This window comes from Leopardus geoffroyi, chromosome D4, assembly GCF_018350155.1.
Source record: "Leopardus geoffroyi isolate Oge1 chromosome D4, O.geoffroyi_Oge1_pat1.0, whole genome shotgun sequence".
Classification (NCBI taxonomy): domain Eukaryota; kingdom Metazoa; phylum Chordata; class Mammalia; order Carnivora; family Felidae; genus Leopardus; species Leopardus geoffroyi.
Window position 1 is genome coordinate 57,574,810 of NC_059342.1, and position 16,259 is coordinate 57,591,068.

At 53.6% G+C, this 16,259-nt stretch overlaps 1 protein-coding gene across 7 annotated transcripts in view; it reads right to left on the reverse strand.

Moving 5' to 3' along the window:
* Positions 1-409: 409 nt before the first annotated feature.
* Positions 410-16,259, reverse strand: part of TLN1 (talin 1) — a 31,831-nt gene continuing 15,981 nt past the window's right edge. For 4 of the 7 annotated variants that reach the window (XM_045469613.1, XM_045469611.1, XM_045469615.1 and 1 more), the window contains 37 exons: positions 16,011-16,139; positions 15,716-15,832; positions 15,515-15,628; positions 15,189-15,323; positions 14,908-15,036; positions 14,253-14,355; positions 13,921-14,129; positions 13,441-13,560; positions 13,036-13,233; positions 12,700-12,839; positions 12,424-12,517; positions 12,232-12,321; positions 12,001-12,123; positions 10,697-10,840; positions 10,061-10,222; positions 9,686-9,826; positions 9,411-9,592; positions 9,087-9,219; positions 8,779-8,880; positions 8,519-8,689; positions 8,278-8,427; positions 8,067-8,168; positions 7,871-7,990; positions 6,859-7,005; positions 6,519-6,685; positions 6,221-6,404; positions 6,005-6,130; positions 5,793-5,909; positions 3,267-3,452; positions 3,032-3,139; positions 2,395-2,500; positions 2,070-2,194; positions 1,848-1,973; positions 1,663-1,725; positions 1,380-1,562; positions 1,113-1,241; positions 410-983 (listed from right to left, as the gene is read on the reverse strand). In XM_045469613.1, coding sequence (XP_045325569.1) covers positions 858-983; positions 1,113-1,241; positions 1,380-1,562; positions 1,663-1,725; positions 1,848-1,973; positions 2,070-2,194; positions 2,395-2,500; positions 3,032-3,139; positions 3,267-3,452; positions 5,793-5,909; positions 6,005-6,130; positions 6,221-6,404; positions 6,519-6,685; positions 6,859-7,005; positions 7,871-7,990; positions 8,067-8,168; positions 8,278-8,427; positions 8,519-8,689; positions 8,779-8,880; positions 9,087-9,219; positions 9,411-9,592; positions 9,686-9,826; positions 10,061-10,222; positions 10,697-10,840; positions 12,001-12,123; positions 12,232-12,321; positions 12,424-12,517; positions 12,700-12,839; positions 13,036-13,233; positions 13,441-13,560; positions 13,921-14,129; positions 14,253-14,355; positions 14,908-15,036; positions 15,189-15,323; positions 15,515-15,628; positions 15,716-15,832; positions 16,011-16,139 — 5,001 coding nt within the window. In that variant the 3' untranslated portion in view covers positions 410-857. Of the gene's footprint in view, positions 984-1,112; positions 1,242-1,379; positions 1,563-1,662; positions 1,726-1,847; positions 1,974-2,069; positions 2,195-2,394; positions 2,501-2,713; positions 2,717-3,031; positions 3,140-3,266; positions 3,453-5,792; positions 5,910-6,004; positions 6,131-6,220; positions 6,405-6,518; positions 6,686-6,858; positions 7,006-7,870; positions 7,991-8,066; positions 8,169-8,277; positions 8,428-8,518; positions 8,690-8,778; positions 8,881-9,086; positions 9,220-9,410; positions 9,593-9,685; positions 9,827-10,060; positions 10,223-10,696; positions 10,841-12,000; positions 12,124-12,231; positions 12,322-12,423; positions 12,518-12,699; positions 12,840-13,035; positions 13,234-13,440; positions 13,561-13,920; positions 14,130-14,252; positions 14,356-14,907; positions 15,037-15,188; positions 15,324-15,514; positions 15,629-15,715; positions 15,833-16,010; positions 16,140-16,259 lie in introns of all 7 variants that reach the window. The other 3 variants (XM_045469612.1, XM_045469609.1, XM_045469610.1) reach the window with 1 other exon arrangement.

Genomic DNA, 16,259 nt, shown 5'->3' on the forward strand with positions numbered 1-16,259 from the left:
TTTTAGCAAAGCTGCTTTTGAAAATTTGAATTTGGCCAGGAATTGGATTTGTTCAAATACTCTGAACGGTTACGAAGATCGAGTGTCCCTGGTAGTCACAAAGAGCACTGGCAGCTGCTGTCCCAGCAGCAGGGTGATGCCACTTGGTGAGGCGTAGGCACTGGCCAGCGAGATAGGGGACCACAGGAACAGGCCTTCTCAGCTTCCCAACCATGGTGACTTTGGGGATCTGGGTGCAAGGAGGAGGAAGGGGCGGCAGTGGGGGGGGGGGGGGGAAGACTGCCACAGTGTGCCCCCACTCCCATTTCTGAGCCAGATGAAGGTGGTGACAGAACTGAATCCCATTCTTTCCTCCACATTCTCTTTGTCTGAGGGGAATCTCCCATCTCCTCACAAGGCCAGGCAGAGGTCGCAGGCAGAATCACCTTTATTGGAGCATGACCTGTTTGGGGCTTGTAACCCTGCGGTCCCCACAGGTAGCTGGGGTAGGGGTAGACAGTATCAAAAAAGGAGGAGCAGAGCCAAGGCTGTGGGGACTGGCTGGAAGCTGCTGGCAGGGTGGAGCGGGCGGGAGCCCTGGCAGGTTCAGACTGAGGTACAGCAGCGTTAATAATACTCTTGGAGCGTTAATACTCTAGGGAGGGGCAGGCACTTAGGGGGCCCTAGGGCATGAAGGCACTTGGAGTCAGGGAGGGGACAGGGGATGTGCAGCGGGACTGGGCAGGCCCAGGCCCAGGGTTTGGCAGGCACTTGGGGGAGTGCTGGGGTTGGGCAGGTTGGGCCCGACAGCCCAGAAGGCTTTGGTAGTGGCAGGCACAGTCTCTGGGCTGGGTCTGCATTAAATAGAAGCGGCTGCTCTAGTGCTCATCTCGAAGCTCTGAAGGCAGGAACTTGTACTGTTGCTGCCGAATCTGTGCCAGCTTCTTCCGCGCCTCTTCCAGCTCTCGTTCCTTCCGAAGCATCTCTTCCTGTGCGGCAATGATCTGAGGGATGGAGATCGGGGACTCAGTTCAGCAAGTATGTGCATTAGGGTACGGGGCCGTTGGGGCCGGCACAGGCAATGTGACTGCCTGGCCGGCAGTGTGCTTAAGGGTGTCCGGGGCAAAGCTCACCTGGGCAATGCCCCCAACCATCTTCTCCTTCACCACCACTGTCTCGTTCTCTTGGTCTTCAAAGGCTGCGGCCTTCTGTGCTGCCTTCACCAGGTTATCCGAGGCTCGCTTCACTGCATTGCCAGCAGCCTGGGCAGAGAAAGCAGTGTGAGGCTGGGAACTCAGCTGAGAGAGAGTCCCTCTACTCCCTCACAGAAAAGCACACCTTGGGGGAAAAGTTTAAAGCAGCACAGCCCAAGGTACAGCAGGATGGTCACGGTTCCTCACCTGAAGTCGTTTCATTGCCTCCGAGTCCTGGTCAGCCTTGACCTTGCAGGCCACAAGGAGCTGGGCTGTGGAGGCAGCTACCTGCTTGGCTGATGAGATGAGCTTCTCCTGGCTGGCGTGGCCTTGCACGGCTGCATTGGCCGCCTCACACAAATTGTTGGTGGCTGCGGCCACCATCCGGGCCTAAAGCGAGCGAGGAGGATTAGATTAACATATGCCTATTGCCCTGGTCCTTCCCCTCTAGTCTCCTAGCTGAGGGACCTAGTGGGTACTGTGCACTCACAGCAGAAATGAGGCCTTGAGACCACTGCCCATCATCCAGTGCATTGGCTGGAATGGCGCCCACCTGTGAAGGAAAGAGGAGAGCCTACTCAGACCTGTGCTCGCCGTAGGTGTGTAAATGCCTGGGATCCATTCGAGTGTGGACAGCAGAGCTGTCCCCATTCTTCTGGGTATCCAAGTACTTACCTTCCCTTGGGCCACCAGTTCCCTCTGGGCAGCTGATGCAGCCTTTACCAGGGCACTGGTGGCTGCTGCAATGGACTTGGCAGCTTCCAATATCTGCTCCTCAAAGTTCAAGGACTCATCTGCCTCCTAAAATGAAGAGAAAGATTGTAGAGAGAGATGCAAAATGAAGGTAGGGACATTCTGCCATCGGGAGGGTAGGGAACAGGAGGCAGGAGGACTGACCTTGGGTTTGGCCCGAGGCTTCAGCTGCTCCAGCTTTTTGGCTGCAGCCTCAATGGCAGCTGCAGCTCCCAGGAGCTCATTCTCAGCGATGACTGTGGGGTCCTCTGGGTCCACCCATTCTGTTCCTGGTGTGACAAAGGGAGGAAGAAAAGGGCCAAGGCAGAGCAGGGATGTCAGGAGCACTGGGCAGCATGGTTAGTATCACTGGCCCCTGGCACCTGTGGGGACTGTGGGCAGCGGCCAACTCAGAGCAGCCCAACCAGGAAGCAGAGATCTCCCCATGACAAAGGTTTCCCTTCCCTCCCTGTCCCTGGTCACCTCTCACCCTTCATGGCCTCAGCAGCCTGGATGAGCTCAGTGACTGAACCAGCCACACGCTTTGAGTGTCCCGTCAATTGCTGCTTCAGTTCTGGGCTTGGCTTCTGCAGGGTCTGGGGGGGGGGTGGGGGGTCGGGGGCGGGCAGGGAGCAGAAAGCATCAGATCTGAGCTCCTACCAGAGGTAAGAAACAGGGCAGACCGTGACCCCCCACCCCATCCCTAGACCCCTCCACACCACAGCCCTCAAACACCATGCCCCCTGGGCAGGTGCACCCTGGGCATCACACTGTACACAGGGTGAAGACAGGGGCTGTGTGTCACTCACCGGCTGACAAGGAGCAAGGAGAATGATGAAATGAGAAGAAAGAAGAGACGATGAAGGTAGAGAAGGGGGAGGTTGGGTGGGAAGAGAAGAGATAAGAAAAACCAAGAGGAAGAGGTGAGTGGGAAAACCAAAGATGCTAAGAATGATGGGGCCCCAGTGGAAGGGAGACTTGGAAATCAGAACAGATTTGGGAAAGAGAAGGTGGAGTGGGAAGGAGATTTGAACAAAAGAATCGAGAGCTGGGACTGAGGCACACGGGAGGGGACTGTGTACTCAGGGAGGCCGGTGTGAGGAGCAGACAACACCCACTTTCCTTACCAGCAGCACGTGGTCCAGCAGCTCCAGGTAGCCATTGGCACACTCCCGGCCATAGTGCAGGGCTCGAAGCCGCACATCAGGGGCCACTTCTGGGTGGTAAGCTGCTTCCTATCCCATACAGTTAGCTTTAGGATCCCAAAGAGTTCCAGGCCCAAGCCCCCGCAGTTTCGCCCCTCCCGTGTTTTGCCCCAAAGCTGCTGCGCCGTCTCAGGCTTCTGCCTATCAGGGTTTTTACCTTGCAAGCCCGAAGCATATCTGCGATAGCACGCCGACTCAGATTAGCTGTGGCAATGACATCCTCCTGGCGACAGGAGTTGCCAGCGGCAACAGCCTTGGCTGTTGCCATAGTGATACCCTTGGTCATGCGAATGAAATCTTCTGGGGTAGAGGTCTTGGCAGGTGGCTCTGGAGAACAGAAGACCTGTTGCAGATAAGACAAAAAGAAAAATTGTACAGTGTGTGAGACCATAAGACAGCGTAGCACTCTACTTGTATAATCCGGTTCATTCATCCATGTGTTCAAGAACAGACATTCAATGAGTACTTATTGTAGGTCAGGTCCTTGGAGACATTCACACATCACAGCTGGGTTATTTGAGCTGGGTTTTTATTCCTCAACTACAGAGAAGCCTTGAAGGGGTGAGTGGCAGAGTGGGGGCAAGGGGCTGCATCTTAAAAGACATAGGTAACAGGAAGGCATTTTAGGTAAATGGGGGCATGAATAACCAGAATGTCAAGTGAGAGAGTACCAAAAAATGTTCTAGAATTACAGGGATGGTGAAGAAAAGGTTTTTGGGGCCTTGACTATCAGACCAAGGAACTTGGACTTTTACAAAACATATAAAAATCAAAAATATTTTGATGTATGTGTTCATCCAGCAAATTATTAAAAATCAGCTAGTGGTAGATGTTGTGTGAGGTGCTAGGAATGCAATGGGGAATAAAGGAGACAAAGTCCTTGTTCTCATGGAGTTTACCCTATAGTTTTGGACACAGATAATAAATAGGTAAACACACAGAAAAACTAGAGACTGAACTGGGCTGTGAAGGAAGTAAAGAGGGTGCTGTGCTGAGAAACAAAAGTGAGGTCCTTTCTCCGGTAGATGGCCAGGGAAGCCTCTCTCAGAAGAGGCTTTTTTTTTTTTTTTAAGATTTTACTTTATTTTTTAAAGTAATTTCTACACCCAATGTGGGGCTCAAATTCACAACCCTGAGATCAAGAGTCACATGCTCTATGGACTGAGCCAGCCAGGCAACCCAGAGGAGAGGACTTTAAGCTTCAGCCTGAAGGACTGGAAGGAGCCAGATGTTAAAAAAGCTGAAGCAAAGCAAGTGCAAGGGCCTGCAGCAGCAGGAGTGACAGTGCAGCGGCCTGGGGCTGGGGAAGGGCGAGGAGCAAGACCAATGAGACTAGGGAAGTCAGCAGGGGCCTGGGAAGTGGCGGCCAAGAGTGGATTTTACCAAAGATGGCAGGGCAGTCACTAAAGGGTTCTAAGCAAAGTGACACAATCTAATTTATATTTTCAAAAGTGTATTCAGCTACAGTGTACAGAGAATGCATCAGAGGGGTGAGTGTCGGGGCAGGGAGAACAGATGGATGCTAGCGTACAAATACACAGAAGCATGGAAGGACTGGGGATGATCTGGAGGTGGTAGTGATGGAGAAGAGAGAACATGAGATCTGCATGGAGGGAGCACTGACAGGTCTTGCTGATGTGCTCAGATGTGGGAACGAGAGAACAACATTACAGCTGCGTTCCTGGCTTTAGAAGCTGAGTTATTAAAAGGTGCCACTTACCAAGATAGGAAAGATGGTGAAAGATAAGGTTTGGGAGGCAGAAAATTAAGAATTTCAGTTAACTTTCCTCTCCAAGGAGAGAGTCAGAAAGGTGAATTCGGAAATGAGAAAGAGGAGAAGGAGACGAGAGTGATAAGAGATTGAAGGGAGAGGGGAGGATGAGGCAGAAAACTAACACAGCAATCAAAGTGGAGGAGAGTGGATGAAGATCCCAACCAGGGTGCTGATGGGGCAGAGAGAGGAGGGGTGAAAGAAGAGAAGGGAGGGTGGTTGGGAGGACTTGCAGTGGCCGGGATTTGGTGAAGAAGACAGGGAAGTCACAGGTGATGGAGGCTGCTACCATGGGAAGAGGAAGTCGCTTGGGGGCCAGAAGCTGGGTGGCATGGCCTCTTGGTGGTGATGTCAGACAGGCAGTTGAGAACAACTAAACTCAGAGGTGAAGTCAGCTTGCCAGAGAACGATCGTGAAAGTGGTTAAACTTGCCAAAGAAGAGGACAGGGAAATCAGGCGATTTGCACCATTTTGGGCCAGCCTCCACGTTTACTAGGTTGAAGGTGGTTTGATGACGACTACAGAAGAGATGCTGGAGAAGCAAGAGCAAAGCCAGTGTCAGGAGGGCCAAAGGAAGAAAGATTCCAGAGAGGCTTGTTAACAAAGTCAAATGTTTTGGAAATATTTGAAGAAGATGAAGGCCAAGAAGAGGGCACTGAATGCGGCAGCTAAGGGGCACTGGTGACTGGGGAAAGTGGGAGGGTGAGGGAAGGCAGTTGTGAAATGCTGAGGACTAAGTAGGTGGGGGAGAGAAAGACACCAGTGCAGCTCACTTAGGAAGTCTGGCAGTGAGCGCGGACAATGAGTGCGACTCTTTACATTTCTGTCCGTGAATATATGTGAAATACAGATTCACAATCTGTCTCGATCCCTCTCTAACCCAAGTCCCCAGTGCTCCAGACCCTCGCTCACCGCCAGCTCCTGCCGTATGTGTTCTGTGGTTGCCTCCAGGGCTCGTGTGCCTTTGGTGGCTTCATCTTCCACGGCTTTCACAGTCTTGAGCAATGATGTCACATTGGTTACCATCACCTGGGGGCATCAGAGGAGTTGGAGAGGGGGGCGTTTTAAGGAACAGGAGAAAGTGCACCGATTGGCCCCTCATTCCCTCTCTCATTCCCTCCGACCTTGGCAGAGTTCTTGAGCTGCCACACAGCAGGGTCATCCCCAACTTTGCCAGCTGCAGCCTTTGTTGCGCTGATGAGGTCTCCCAGGGCTTTGGCCACATCTTTCACTGCGTTGATCAGCACTACCTGCATGGGAGAGCAGAGGCTCTGGTCTGTGGGAGGGAAAGGCGGAACAGGCAGTGTTTCTGGCCAGAATTAGGGGTGTCAAATGGATACCTGTGTCTCAGGGTCCTCAGCTCCCAGGCTGGCTGCGCCCAGCTTGACCACATCAGCAAGGCGGGTGATGGTGGCCACGGAGGACTGGGCAGCCTGTGCTAACTTCTCCTGGCTCCCAGCTGCATTCTGCACCAGGACCTTGGTGTCTTCCACCAGCACCTTTGCAGTCTTCAGAATGCCTTCCCTGAGGGAGGGCCCAGCCCGGTCAGCCCTTCTCAGTCCTCCTCCAACCCCTCCAGCCTCTTCTGCTCCCCCCGACTCCCCCGCTTGCCTCTGTGAGGCCCAGTTCCCTCCTCACCGGTGGTCTGCGAAAGTTTCAGCACCCTCGCGATTGAGGGTGCCGGCGGTAGCGAACATGATGGTGGTGTCGAGGTCAGCGATGATGCCGGACACAGCACTGGCTGCTGTGATGCAGGCCTGGGTGCCCCGGTTCCCGGCCTGGAGTGCAGCCAGCACGTGGGAGACCTGGGGGAGGAAAGTCACATGGAGACTCTGGTCAGTGCCTCGTGGAAGGGAAAGGTCACTGGTGCCTGGGAAAAGGGACGGAGGAGAGGGCTGGGAAGGTTGGAGGAGGATGGGAAGGGAGGCTACAGGGAGGGGGAGCCAGCCCCCCAGTCCATGGGGATGAGCACCGTCACCTTCTCGGAGACTCTCCGGGCACACTCTATGAGCTCCTTCTTGGTGTAGGCATCACTGGGGCTGCACTGTAGGGCACCTGCCTTGGTGACCAAAGCAGCACAGCCGTGCCCCAGCTCCTGCACCCGGTGCTTGATGTGGGCACCTATCTGTGAGCAGACAGGAAAGGGACATGGATTTTACAAGACACTCAGGGTGCCCCCAACTGTGCTTGGAGGAGTCACTAAGGACCTAACAAAACACACATCGTAGACTAAAGGGTGGTGAGAACAAGTGCCCAGCGTGCAGATTCCCTGTTTCATGTCCTTCAGGCGGGAGGCCACCTCCTACACATGGAAAATAATAGCATGTAGGCACCAACTGGTGAGGATTATGTGAAGCAAAGTGAGGAGGTGGAGGAGAAGCCCTTTATGCTGGGGGATGTGAATCAGATGGCCAGGGACTACAATTTGGCCGTATGTGGTAAGGGAGGGGTTTGGGGTTGGGGATTAGGTGTGTCTTGCTAAGATCCAATTACTTGCTTTCTTGGAAAGCCAGGAGCTTAGGGAAGGAAGAGCTTCATGGGTCTGCAACAAGGAGGAACTAAGAAGAGATTATAGACCTGCAGGATAGCAGGAGTGTCGACAGAGGCAATGGCGGCAGACCAGGAAATCTCTAGATCGTGGGCTATCTCCTTTATCCCTGTGACTTTGATCCTGTCCCTACACAGCCCTGATCACTTTTTTTTTTTTTTTTTTTTTTTTTTAAATTAAGTAGGCTCCACGCCCAACGCAGGGCTTGAAATCATGACCCTAAGATCAAGAGTCGTATGCTTACTGACTGAGCCACCAAGGCGCCCCTGATCACTCTTCTGTGGAGTGGTCCTGAGCGTGTGTTCCCTTTTCTATAGAAGACTAGACAGAATAAAGGTGGGACAGCCCTAGAGGCTGACATGATGGGGACAAGGGGCACGCCACTGTGACTTTCTGTGAGGGCCTGGGGGAAGATATTCATGGCAGCTCCCCCCGTGTTTACCTCTTCATTCTCAGCAGCCACAGCTGCAGGCTTGGCCTGTGAGGCCAGACGGCCGTAGTCACTGGTCAGCTGGTTAGCAAGAGGGCCCAGCTCCTCAGGGCTGGTGTTTGATTTAGTTACCTGATGATAACAGAAGAAGTAAAGTTATTTCCAAACTGAGCTCTCCGGGGGTAATTTTATACTCTTCCAAACTCACCATCTCTTGAACGGTGACAGCAATGGCCTTGGCTGTCCGCACCATAGTTGTCTGGTAATCCACGAAGGAACCTTCTGGTTCACCCATTGGTCCTTCATCTAGCTGAGGGGGGAAGACGGGGGAAATAGGAAGATTATCAGAGTGTCTGACACAGTGCTCAGGGACCCTAGCCCAGGGTAGCCACTGACCACAGGCACCCCAAGACTCTAACCTGGTTGATGGCCTGGGTGATGGAGTCCACCATGCCGCCAACAACCCCAGCAGCACTGGCTGCCTCGTTGAGGGTCGTTGTCAGGTCCTCTACGGCCTCTGTCATCATCTGCACAGCCTCCTCCAGGGCTTCCTGGGTGTGAGCTGCTTGCTGTGGGACAGAGTGAGTGAGTGGAGGCGGGCTCTGTTGTTCCTGCTTCACTGACCTCTTACTAGCAGGCCCTCCCTCCCGCCCTCGGTACCTTGGGGTTCCCGCCAGCCTCCTTGGCTGTGTACAGCAACTGTAAGGCAGACTCTGCCAAGGTTTTAGTCTGGTCCAGGAGTGCCATCTGCTGTGGGTGGCTCAGGGTCTTGGAGGCGGCACCCACTGCAGCCAGAGTGAGCGGCTCAAAGTATTGGGCCATCTGGGATACCTGTGGCAAGGGGTTCGAGTGGAAGGTCAGCTGGGCCAGGAACCCTCGCTTGCCCTACCTTGGGACTACCCGCATGTCTTCCCAGGTACCTTGTGTCCCAGCTGGGAGGCTTCAGCCCGTGCGGCACTGGCCAGAGGTTCAATAAGGTGGGAGATCTCTTGCACTGCAGTGAGCATCTGAGTGTGCAAGGCCTGGCGAGGAAGTGAACGTTAGCCCTAACTGTGAACTGGAACAGGACCCTCCCCTTCCTTCCATACCGAACTGACGGAGTCCCCTTGGAATGTTCCTCCCATACCCTTGATGTCTCTGTGAGGCACACACCTGGACCCCCCATCCTCTCGAGTCTGCCATCTCTCTTCCCGGACACAACCTTTTGTAGAACCCTGTTCCCCCTTACCTCTTGAGAGATTCCTTCACGAGGAGCAAGCTGTTGGCTGACCGCAGCGAGGGAAGCCTGGTCTAGGTCCCGCAGACAGCTGTTCAGAGCTGCAATGGCCGTCTCACACTCCAGCTGCCCTGGAGCCTTGTCCCTATAGATACATCATAGGCTCCAACACCAAGAAGATCCCTTTAAAACAGGCTAGCCTATCTTTCCCCGTATCCCGATTCTTGGACAACAAGGGCCCTCCAACACTATCCCACCTCATTGCACTACTCGTCCCCGCCCCACGCTGCTACAAGTATGTTCCCTGGTCACACTGGCTGTCTACCCACTCAATACCTCATGCTTGTAATAAGCTTCTTGATGGAGTCCGAGACAGTACGGGAGTGGCCAGCCAGCACTGACCAGCGCGGGGGGTCCCGGGGATTGACTGCTAGGGCCCGGGCTGTCTGGATCAGTCCCCCGGCACTCTCCAACATTGTCTTGGCAGAGATCACGATGGGCTCCATGGCAGCCCGGCCCTGGGGAGAGAAGAGGCAGGGGGGTGAGTCTCAAGACTCCTGCAAAGACGAGGGGGCAGCCGGTGCATCGGTTTTGTCTTCACGCCGCCTCACCTCGGGGCTGATCTGGGCAGGAATGCTGGAGAACTCAGGGTTGGATGCAAAGGCACTCAGATTGTCCACAGCCTCCAGCAGGGGGGCTGTTGCTGCTCGGCACTGGGCACGGTTCTCCTCTGTGAAAGCTCCGTCAAGCGCCTGGAAGTGGAAGTGACAGGCCCTCAGGACTGACTGTAGGCAAAGAAAGTGACGCCTGGCTCTCCTCTCCTGGGCCAGAGGCGAGGAGAGGCTGGTGATGAGCAGTATGGACAGGATAGGGCTTGGGCTCAGGCAGATGGGATTTGGTAGAAGGCTTCAGGGACTGATGGGGGAACCAGGGGAGAGAAGACTGGACAGGTCAGAGGGAGGCTGGGAATTTCAAACACTGACAACCTTGATAGTCTTCACGAGATTGGCTGTGCTGTTGGCCACCTCCTTGGCCGACTGTACAAACTGGCGCTTGGCGGTAGGATTGGCGGTGCGAGCAGAAGCCAGGCGGCAGCTGTTACACAGTGCAGAGGTGTGTTTGGCCACAATGGTGGCTGCAGAGAGCACCTGAGGAGACAGACACGTGGAAGAGCCACGATGAGGGCAGGAAGGAAGTCTCCACACCCAGGCGAGAGCCCCTGCAGGCTTGGGGATGGAAAGCGGTACCTTTGGAAGTCTAATTAGGAAGGACAGAGTGACCTGAAAAGGGAAGATGTGGGAGACAGATACCCGAAGGTGAACGGTATGGGGCAGGGGAAATGAGAGACAGACACACTGATGGAGAACCCGTAATAGGGTAAGTAGGAGAGTGGATTCAAACTTCTACAGAGGAGTTGTGAACTTAGCAGTAACTAAGAGTGACAAGAAACACGGCAGGAGAAGACAATCACCCACAGAGAAGCTGTGTGTGGAAGGTCACAGATGCGTCTTCAGCCTCTACTTCCCCACATCTCACCTCTCCCTCTCTCTTCATGGGGCCGGTCCATCCTGGCCTGCCACCCTCTCCCAGGCTCGCTCACAGCACCTGTTCCCTTAAGTTACCTGGGCCTGTGTACAGCCAGGCTCCCCCAAACTCTGACAGGCCATCTGAATCGCCTGGTTTGCACGGGCAAACTGTGTGGGCTCCACCAGTCCTTGCTGCCCTGCTTGGCTATTGGGATCAGAGACCCCCACCAGATATGCAGCCTGGAGAGAGAGAAGGGATGGGGGTGGAGTGAGAAATCAAGAATATCCCCCACGTGGGATCAAACAGTGATAGTAGGGACAAGTCTGGCATCCAGGGTTCTGTGTGAGTGGCAGTATGTTCACAAATAATAATTACGCTATAAAAAAGAAAAAAACTCTCCTGTTTTGTTAAATGTGTTTGAACATTTCAGAAGGTTAAAAAAGTAAAAGAAACAAAAAACGAAAAGCAAAAAAAAAGAAAAACCACACAGAGTTTAATCAAACTTCTGTTGAGATGTGTATCTGCTGGATCATAAGGAGAAAAGTACTGCTTACTCTAAGTAGAAATAAAAAAAGGTTTGAAAGCCACCCTGCCACACACACGTGCACACACATGTGCATGAGCACAAAGTCTCTTTGAAACAGTTCCAATACTGGGAAGGTTGTTAGGATCATTTTCATTTATAACACTTCCAAGCTTCAGAGATTTGGAAAGAGGGAAGGGATTGGTATAACGATTGCCAAATTTATTTTTACGATTAGAAGACCATCATAGGTTTGATTCATACTTCATTTAACACATAGTAGCTCTTCTGTTTCCTCTTTATGCTTTTCATACCATAAAAAAGAGGCCACCCAACAGAACAGGGCAAAGGGCAATAGGGGAGATTGAGGAAGCAAGATTGAGGCTTTCAGAGAAACACTCTGAGATGAACTCTCAAGCCAGTTTGTCTTAAGGCTTCATGTACTAAAGCAAAACAGTCTCATAGCTAATGGGTTGTGTTTATACTTCATAACTGCATAAAAAGGCACAGTTAAGCGGTGACTCAAATAACTGGAAATTTAGTTACTGGCACTGTTTTAATAAAGTAGTAACTATGTGAAAAATGACTTGCACTTGGTAATTAGCATATACCAAGAAAGCCAGGGCTGGAAAAGGCCCCCTCATTAGACAGTATAATCATAACCCAAGGTATCAGGGGCTCAGGGGTGACAGCAGCCAGAACTGTTGGTATTCTATGATTGCTGACAAACACCCCCACTCAGAAGGGGAAAGAACCAGTTTCCACAGAGTTGGTTTTGCAAACGTAACTTCTTGATTATCTACTCAAGTGCCTGGCTGTTGAGGAGGTGGGGTAGAGAAAGCAGAGGTATTGCAGGGACCGTCGCAGGGGAATAACCTGAGCAGCCGCCTCGGTGAAGCCACAGAGGGCTTTGGAGGCCGTGGCAATGGCTTCCCCAAACTCCGGCAGGTTTCCGTTCTTGGCGTTTTGGGAGATGCCCGTCATGGCCTCACCCAGTACCTAAGAAACAGAGGGTTTCAGGAGAGCCAGTTCTGTCCTCAGAGGGGTAGAGGAGTCCCTAGTTCCATCTTCCTGTCCTCTGCCCTCCGGGTTCCTTGCCACACTTACCTTTGAGTTCTCCATTACACTGTCGAGGCAGCCAAAGTAGGACAGGTCATTGATGGGCTGGACTGGGTTCTCCAGGAGTTCTCGGACTGTCTGTATAGGGGGAGGACAAAGTAAGGTTCAAGACACCTTTTTGACCCCCAAACCCAGAGTACCTTCCTTAACCTCATAGCACTTAGCCTGCCAAGTACCCACCTCCAATTCCCGCAGGGCATTGTCACACTCTTTCTGGCCTGGCGCCTGCTGGGTACACATGGTGATGAGCTGGTTGATGCTGTCGGTCACCGCCCTGGGAGGAACAGAGTCAAGTGAATGCATGCACAGGTCATCATTCTTGGGTCCTACACGCATAGAAAGTCTTTAGCTATTTCTCTTTCATCTGTAACCATTCCTAAGCTGGGACTTCTCATGACATGTCCCGTCCCCAGTCTCTTTAACATTCCAGGGCTGGGCTTCCCAGCTCCTACTTACCGGGCAGCTGCAGCCAGCTGACTCTTGAGGTTGGGGGAAGCAGGGTCTGTGGATAGGGCCTTGGCAGCCAGAAGAAGTTTGCTTGAAGACATAGAGATGCCCTTCAAGTTGGACACGATCTGGGCCCGGTCCTCCTGGCTCTGTTGAAGGCGAAAAGGTCAACATGTTGTCCGGTCAGTCCTTTCTTATCTGTCTCTAAAAGGCTCTGTGTCCTAGACACTCAAATAGTGCTAGAGGGGGCTGGGGGGTGGGGGGAGCCAGGCAGAGGTTAGGACCATGCAGTCACACAGGCACCTCTTGTCTAACACCTGAAACAGACCCCGTGCCTTTGCATACCGGTGCCTGTCCCGCCATCTCCACACCAGCTTCCAGGAAGGTGCTGAAGTCCTGTCCAAATCGACCTGAGGCTCGGGCCAGGTCCTGAGGGGTTCCCCGAGAAGCCTGCACTAGTTCTGTGGCTGCCTGATTCAGCCCAGCAGCAGCGTCATTCAGCCGGCTCTGAGCTTCCTGAAACGTCCCAGTGCTGGGGGGAAGCTGCGGGGTCAGAAAGAAAGTCAGAAGCCAGCATGGGGGACGATGTGAGGGAGAGTCTAGTCAAGGAGTGCTGGGAGGTGGGCACTGAGCCTGGGAGTAACAAAAGGGGGTAAAACTGGGAAGTCAAGGTCAAGGAGAGGTCTAGACGTGGAGAGAAGCTTGGAGTCTTCAGCTCTTACGTGCCCCCCACACCCCTGGTCTTCCTACCGAGTCACTCAGGAGTCGCTTGCTGGCATCTCCCACCGCTCGCAGGGCATTGTCCACATCTCGCTGGCCAGGCAGGCAGCTGACACAGCGGTTCAGGGCCTGAGTCACTGCTTTAGCCACCTGAGGTAGGAAAGGAGACGGGTGTTGCCAAAAAAGAAACCATTTGGGAGAGCACCTCCTCCACTCATGGGACCTGGGAAATAAGCGCTCTACTGCCTCTAAAAGTGAGGAGGAAAGGGCGTGTGTAGCTGAAGGGGCTGAAGTTAGAATTTCAAGTGATAGTGACCAAACTGCCCCACGCTTGGCGTTCAGCTAAACCCTGCTGCAGGTTGAGACACTTCTACTAGGACTGAGGGAAAGGGTGGAATCCAGACAAGAGCTGTCAAGAGCAGACCTGAGAAGGTGTCTGTCAGTGTGGCTGAGACTCTGTTCCAGTCAGGGTGGGCTGTACGGGGAAGCGGTCTGTTTCCCAAACCTGACCTGGGCAAGCCGTTGCTGGCTCTCAGGGTCCCCTGGATGGCCAGCTGCCTTCTTTGCTTCCTCAATGAGGCTGCTGGCCTTATCCAGAACATCACTGGCCGTGTCAAGCACGATAGCTTGCACTGCAGGATCCGATGTCAGGGCAGCTACACCCCTAGCAGCCTGGGCCAGTGACCGCAGCCCACCTGCCACTTCCCTAGCTGCAATCCCTGGGGAGACAGAAGGGAAAAGGGGCTTTCACTGCCAGGCCCTGGTTCCAGTGGCTTTCTCCATCAGCTCTATCCCTCGTTCAGCTCCTGCTCCCAGCTCCATTCCCAGCCCTGCCCACATACCTGCATAATTCTCATTGCCCTGGGCAACCTCCCCCAGCAGCTGGGCAATGGCAGAGCTCACAGCTTTGGTGCTGTTTCCCAGGTCCTGGGCACATTTCTCCATCTAGGGAAGAAGCAGGAGACTCAGGTGCAGAAGGAACCAGGAAAAGGGAACTTAAGAAACTAGTTGAGGTCAGCTGGCAGTTTAATGAAGGTTTTGGGCAGCTCCGGGGTGCAGGCAGAAAAGAAAACCTCAGAGTCTGATTAAGAACGAGGTCTTAAGGGGGGCATCTGGGTGGCTCAGTTGGTTGAGCGTCCAACTTTGGCTCAGCGCAGAGCCTGCTTCAGATCCTCTGTCCCCCTCTCTCTGCCCCTATCCCGCTTGCGCTCTCCCAAAAATAATATAAAAACAAAACAAACAAACAAAAAAAGAATGAGATCTTAGGGGCACCTGGGTGGCTTAGTCAGTTAAGCATTGACTTTGGCTCAGGTCATGACCTTATGGTTCATGGGTTTGAGCCCTGCATCAGGCTCCGTGCTGACAGCTCAGAGCCTGGAGTCTACTTTGGATTCTGTGTCTGCCTCTCTCTCTGCTCCTCCCTGCTTGCACTCTCGCTCTCAAAAATAAACAAACATTGAAAAAAAAAAAAAAAAAAAAGGTCTTAAGAATACTTACGGTCTCCCCAGGTAAGGGTTTAAGTTTGCCATCTCGAGCTGCTGCCTTCACTTCCTGCAGATCTCTCTCTAGATTCTGTACCACACTCAGTGCAGAATCCATCTCCAAAGGCCCACATGCTTCCTGAGCCTACAATAACAAGGAAGTCTGGGTACAAGAGGTACTGCTGTGTCCCACTAATGTCCCATGTTATACAATTGTCCCTGTTTTAGGTTATTCTGCAGACTCCCCATCATCCCAGAACTCCACCCTCATTTTCCAAAGATGGCCAGCTCCCTTACCTTCTGGGCAGCGGTCCGAAGTTCAGCCAATGCAGTGCCAAGGTTTTTAGCACACTGACTCAGCTGCATGGCCGAAGCCTGGTCCTGAATTGTTGGCACTGAGGCCTTTGCAGCGGCCACCATCTTCCCACCTGGCTGTTGAGGAACACGTGGGCAGATGAATGTACCATTTGCTTGGGTACAGGGACTAAAGATGGTCTGGACACTGAGTGCCGCAGCTCAGTCTGGGAAGGAGGCTACTGGTAGAGCTTCAAACTGTGGGTGATCTAGGGGACTTAGAAGGGTGGGAAGGGTCTCGTCTGAGAGGTGGGGAGAGGGTGCCTTGCCTGCAGGAAGCTCTGGCTTGCAGCAATGAGGGCCAGCTGAGCACTGGGACTGTCGGGCTGAGCTTGGCTCCCTCGGACGCCCTGCACCAGCAGTGGAATCTGTTCTGCCACAGCCTGTGGGTGAAAATGTCATGAGAGCCACCTCCCCATAGACTGGGGGAAAGTCCCACTCGTCCCACATCTCCTCCCACCAAGTCTCACCTTGCAGCTCTGCACCAGCACAGGCTGGGGGCCAGCAGAGGCCTTGGGGGTGGAGGCTGCATGCTGGGCTGCTGCAATGGTCTGTGTAGCTGAGGCTGCAGCCTGTTTGGCTGCGTGCTGTGAGGACAGAGTAGTTAGGACAAGCCCCAGGCGCACCCCTGCCCAGTCCCTGGCTCACCCTGGCCACACTATCCCACAAGGAAACAGTGACAGAGTCTCTCTCTGCACAACCCTCCTGGTTTCATTCCTCCCACAGCACCCACACTCCCGCTCCTGGGTTATTTCCTAGCTTTACCTCCAGGCGCTGCACCAGCTTCTTCTTGATGGCATTCTGCGCAGCCGCATTGGTGGCCATGCGCAGACCCTCAGCTGCCTCCCGCAGCCGCTGCTGCTGCTCCTCACTGTCAGGGTGAGCGGCTGCTCCCTGAGAGAAGCGGAGAGACGGTCCTCACCCAGCATCCCTGTGAGCCCCAAATAAGCTCTGCTCTGACCTCTCCAGACTCAAGTGTTTTCCTAAAGTCCCCACTGAAAGTTAATCACAGCT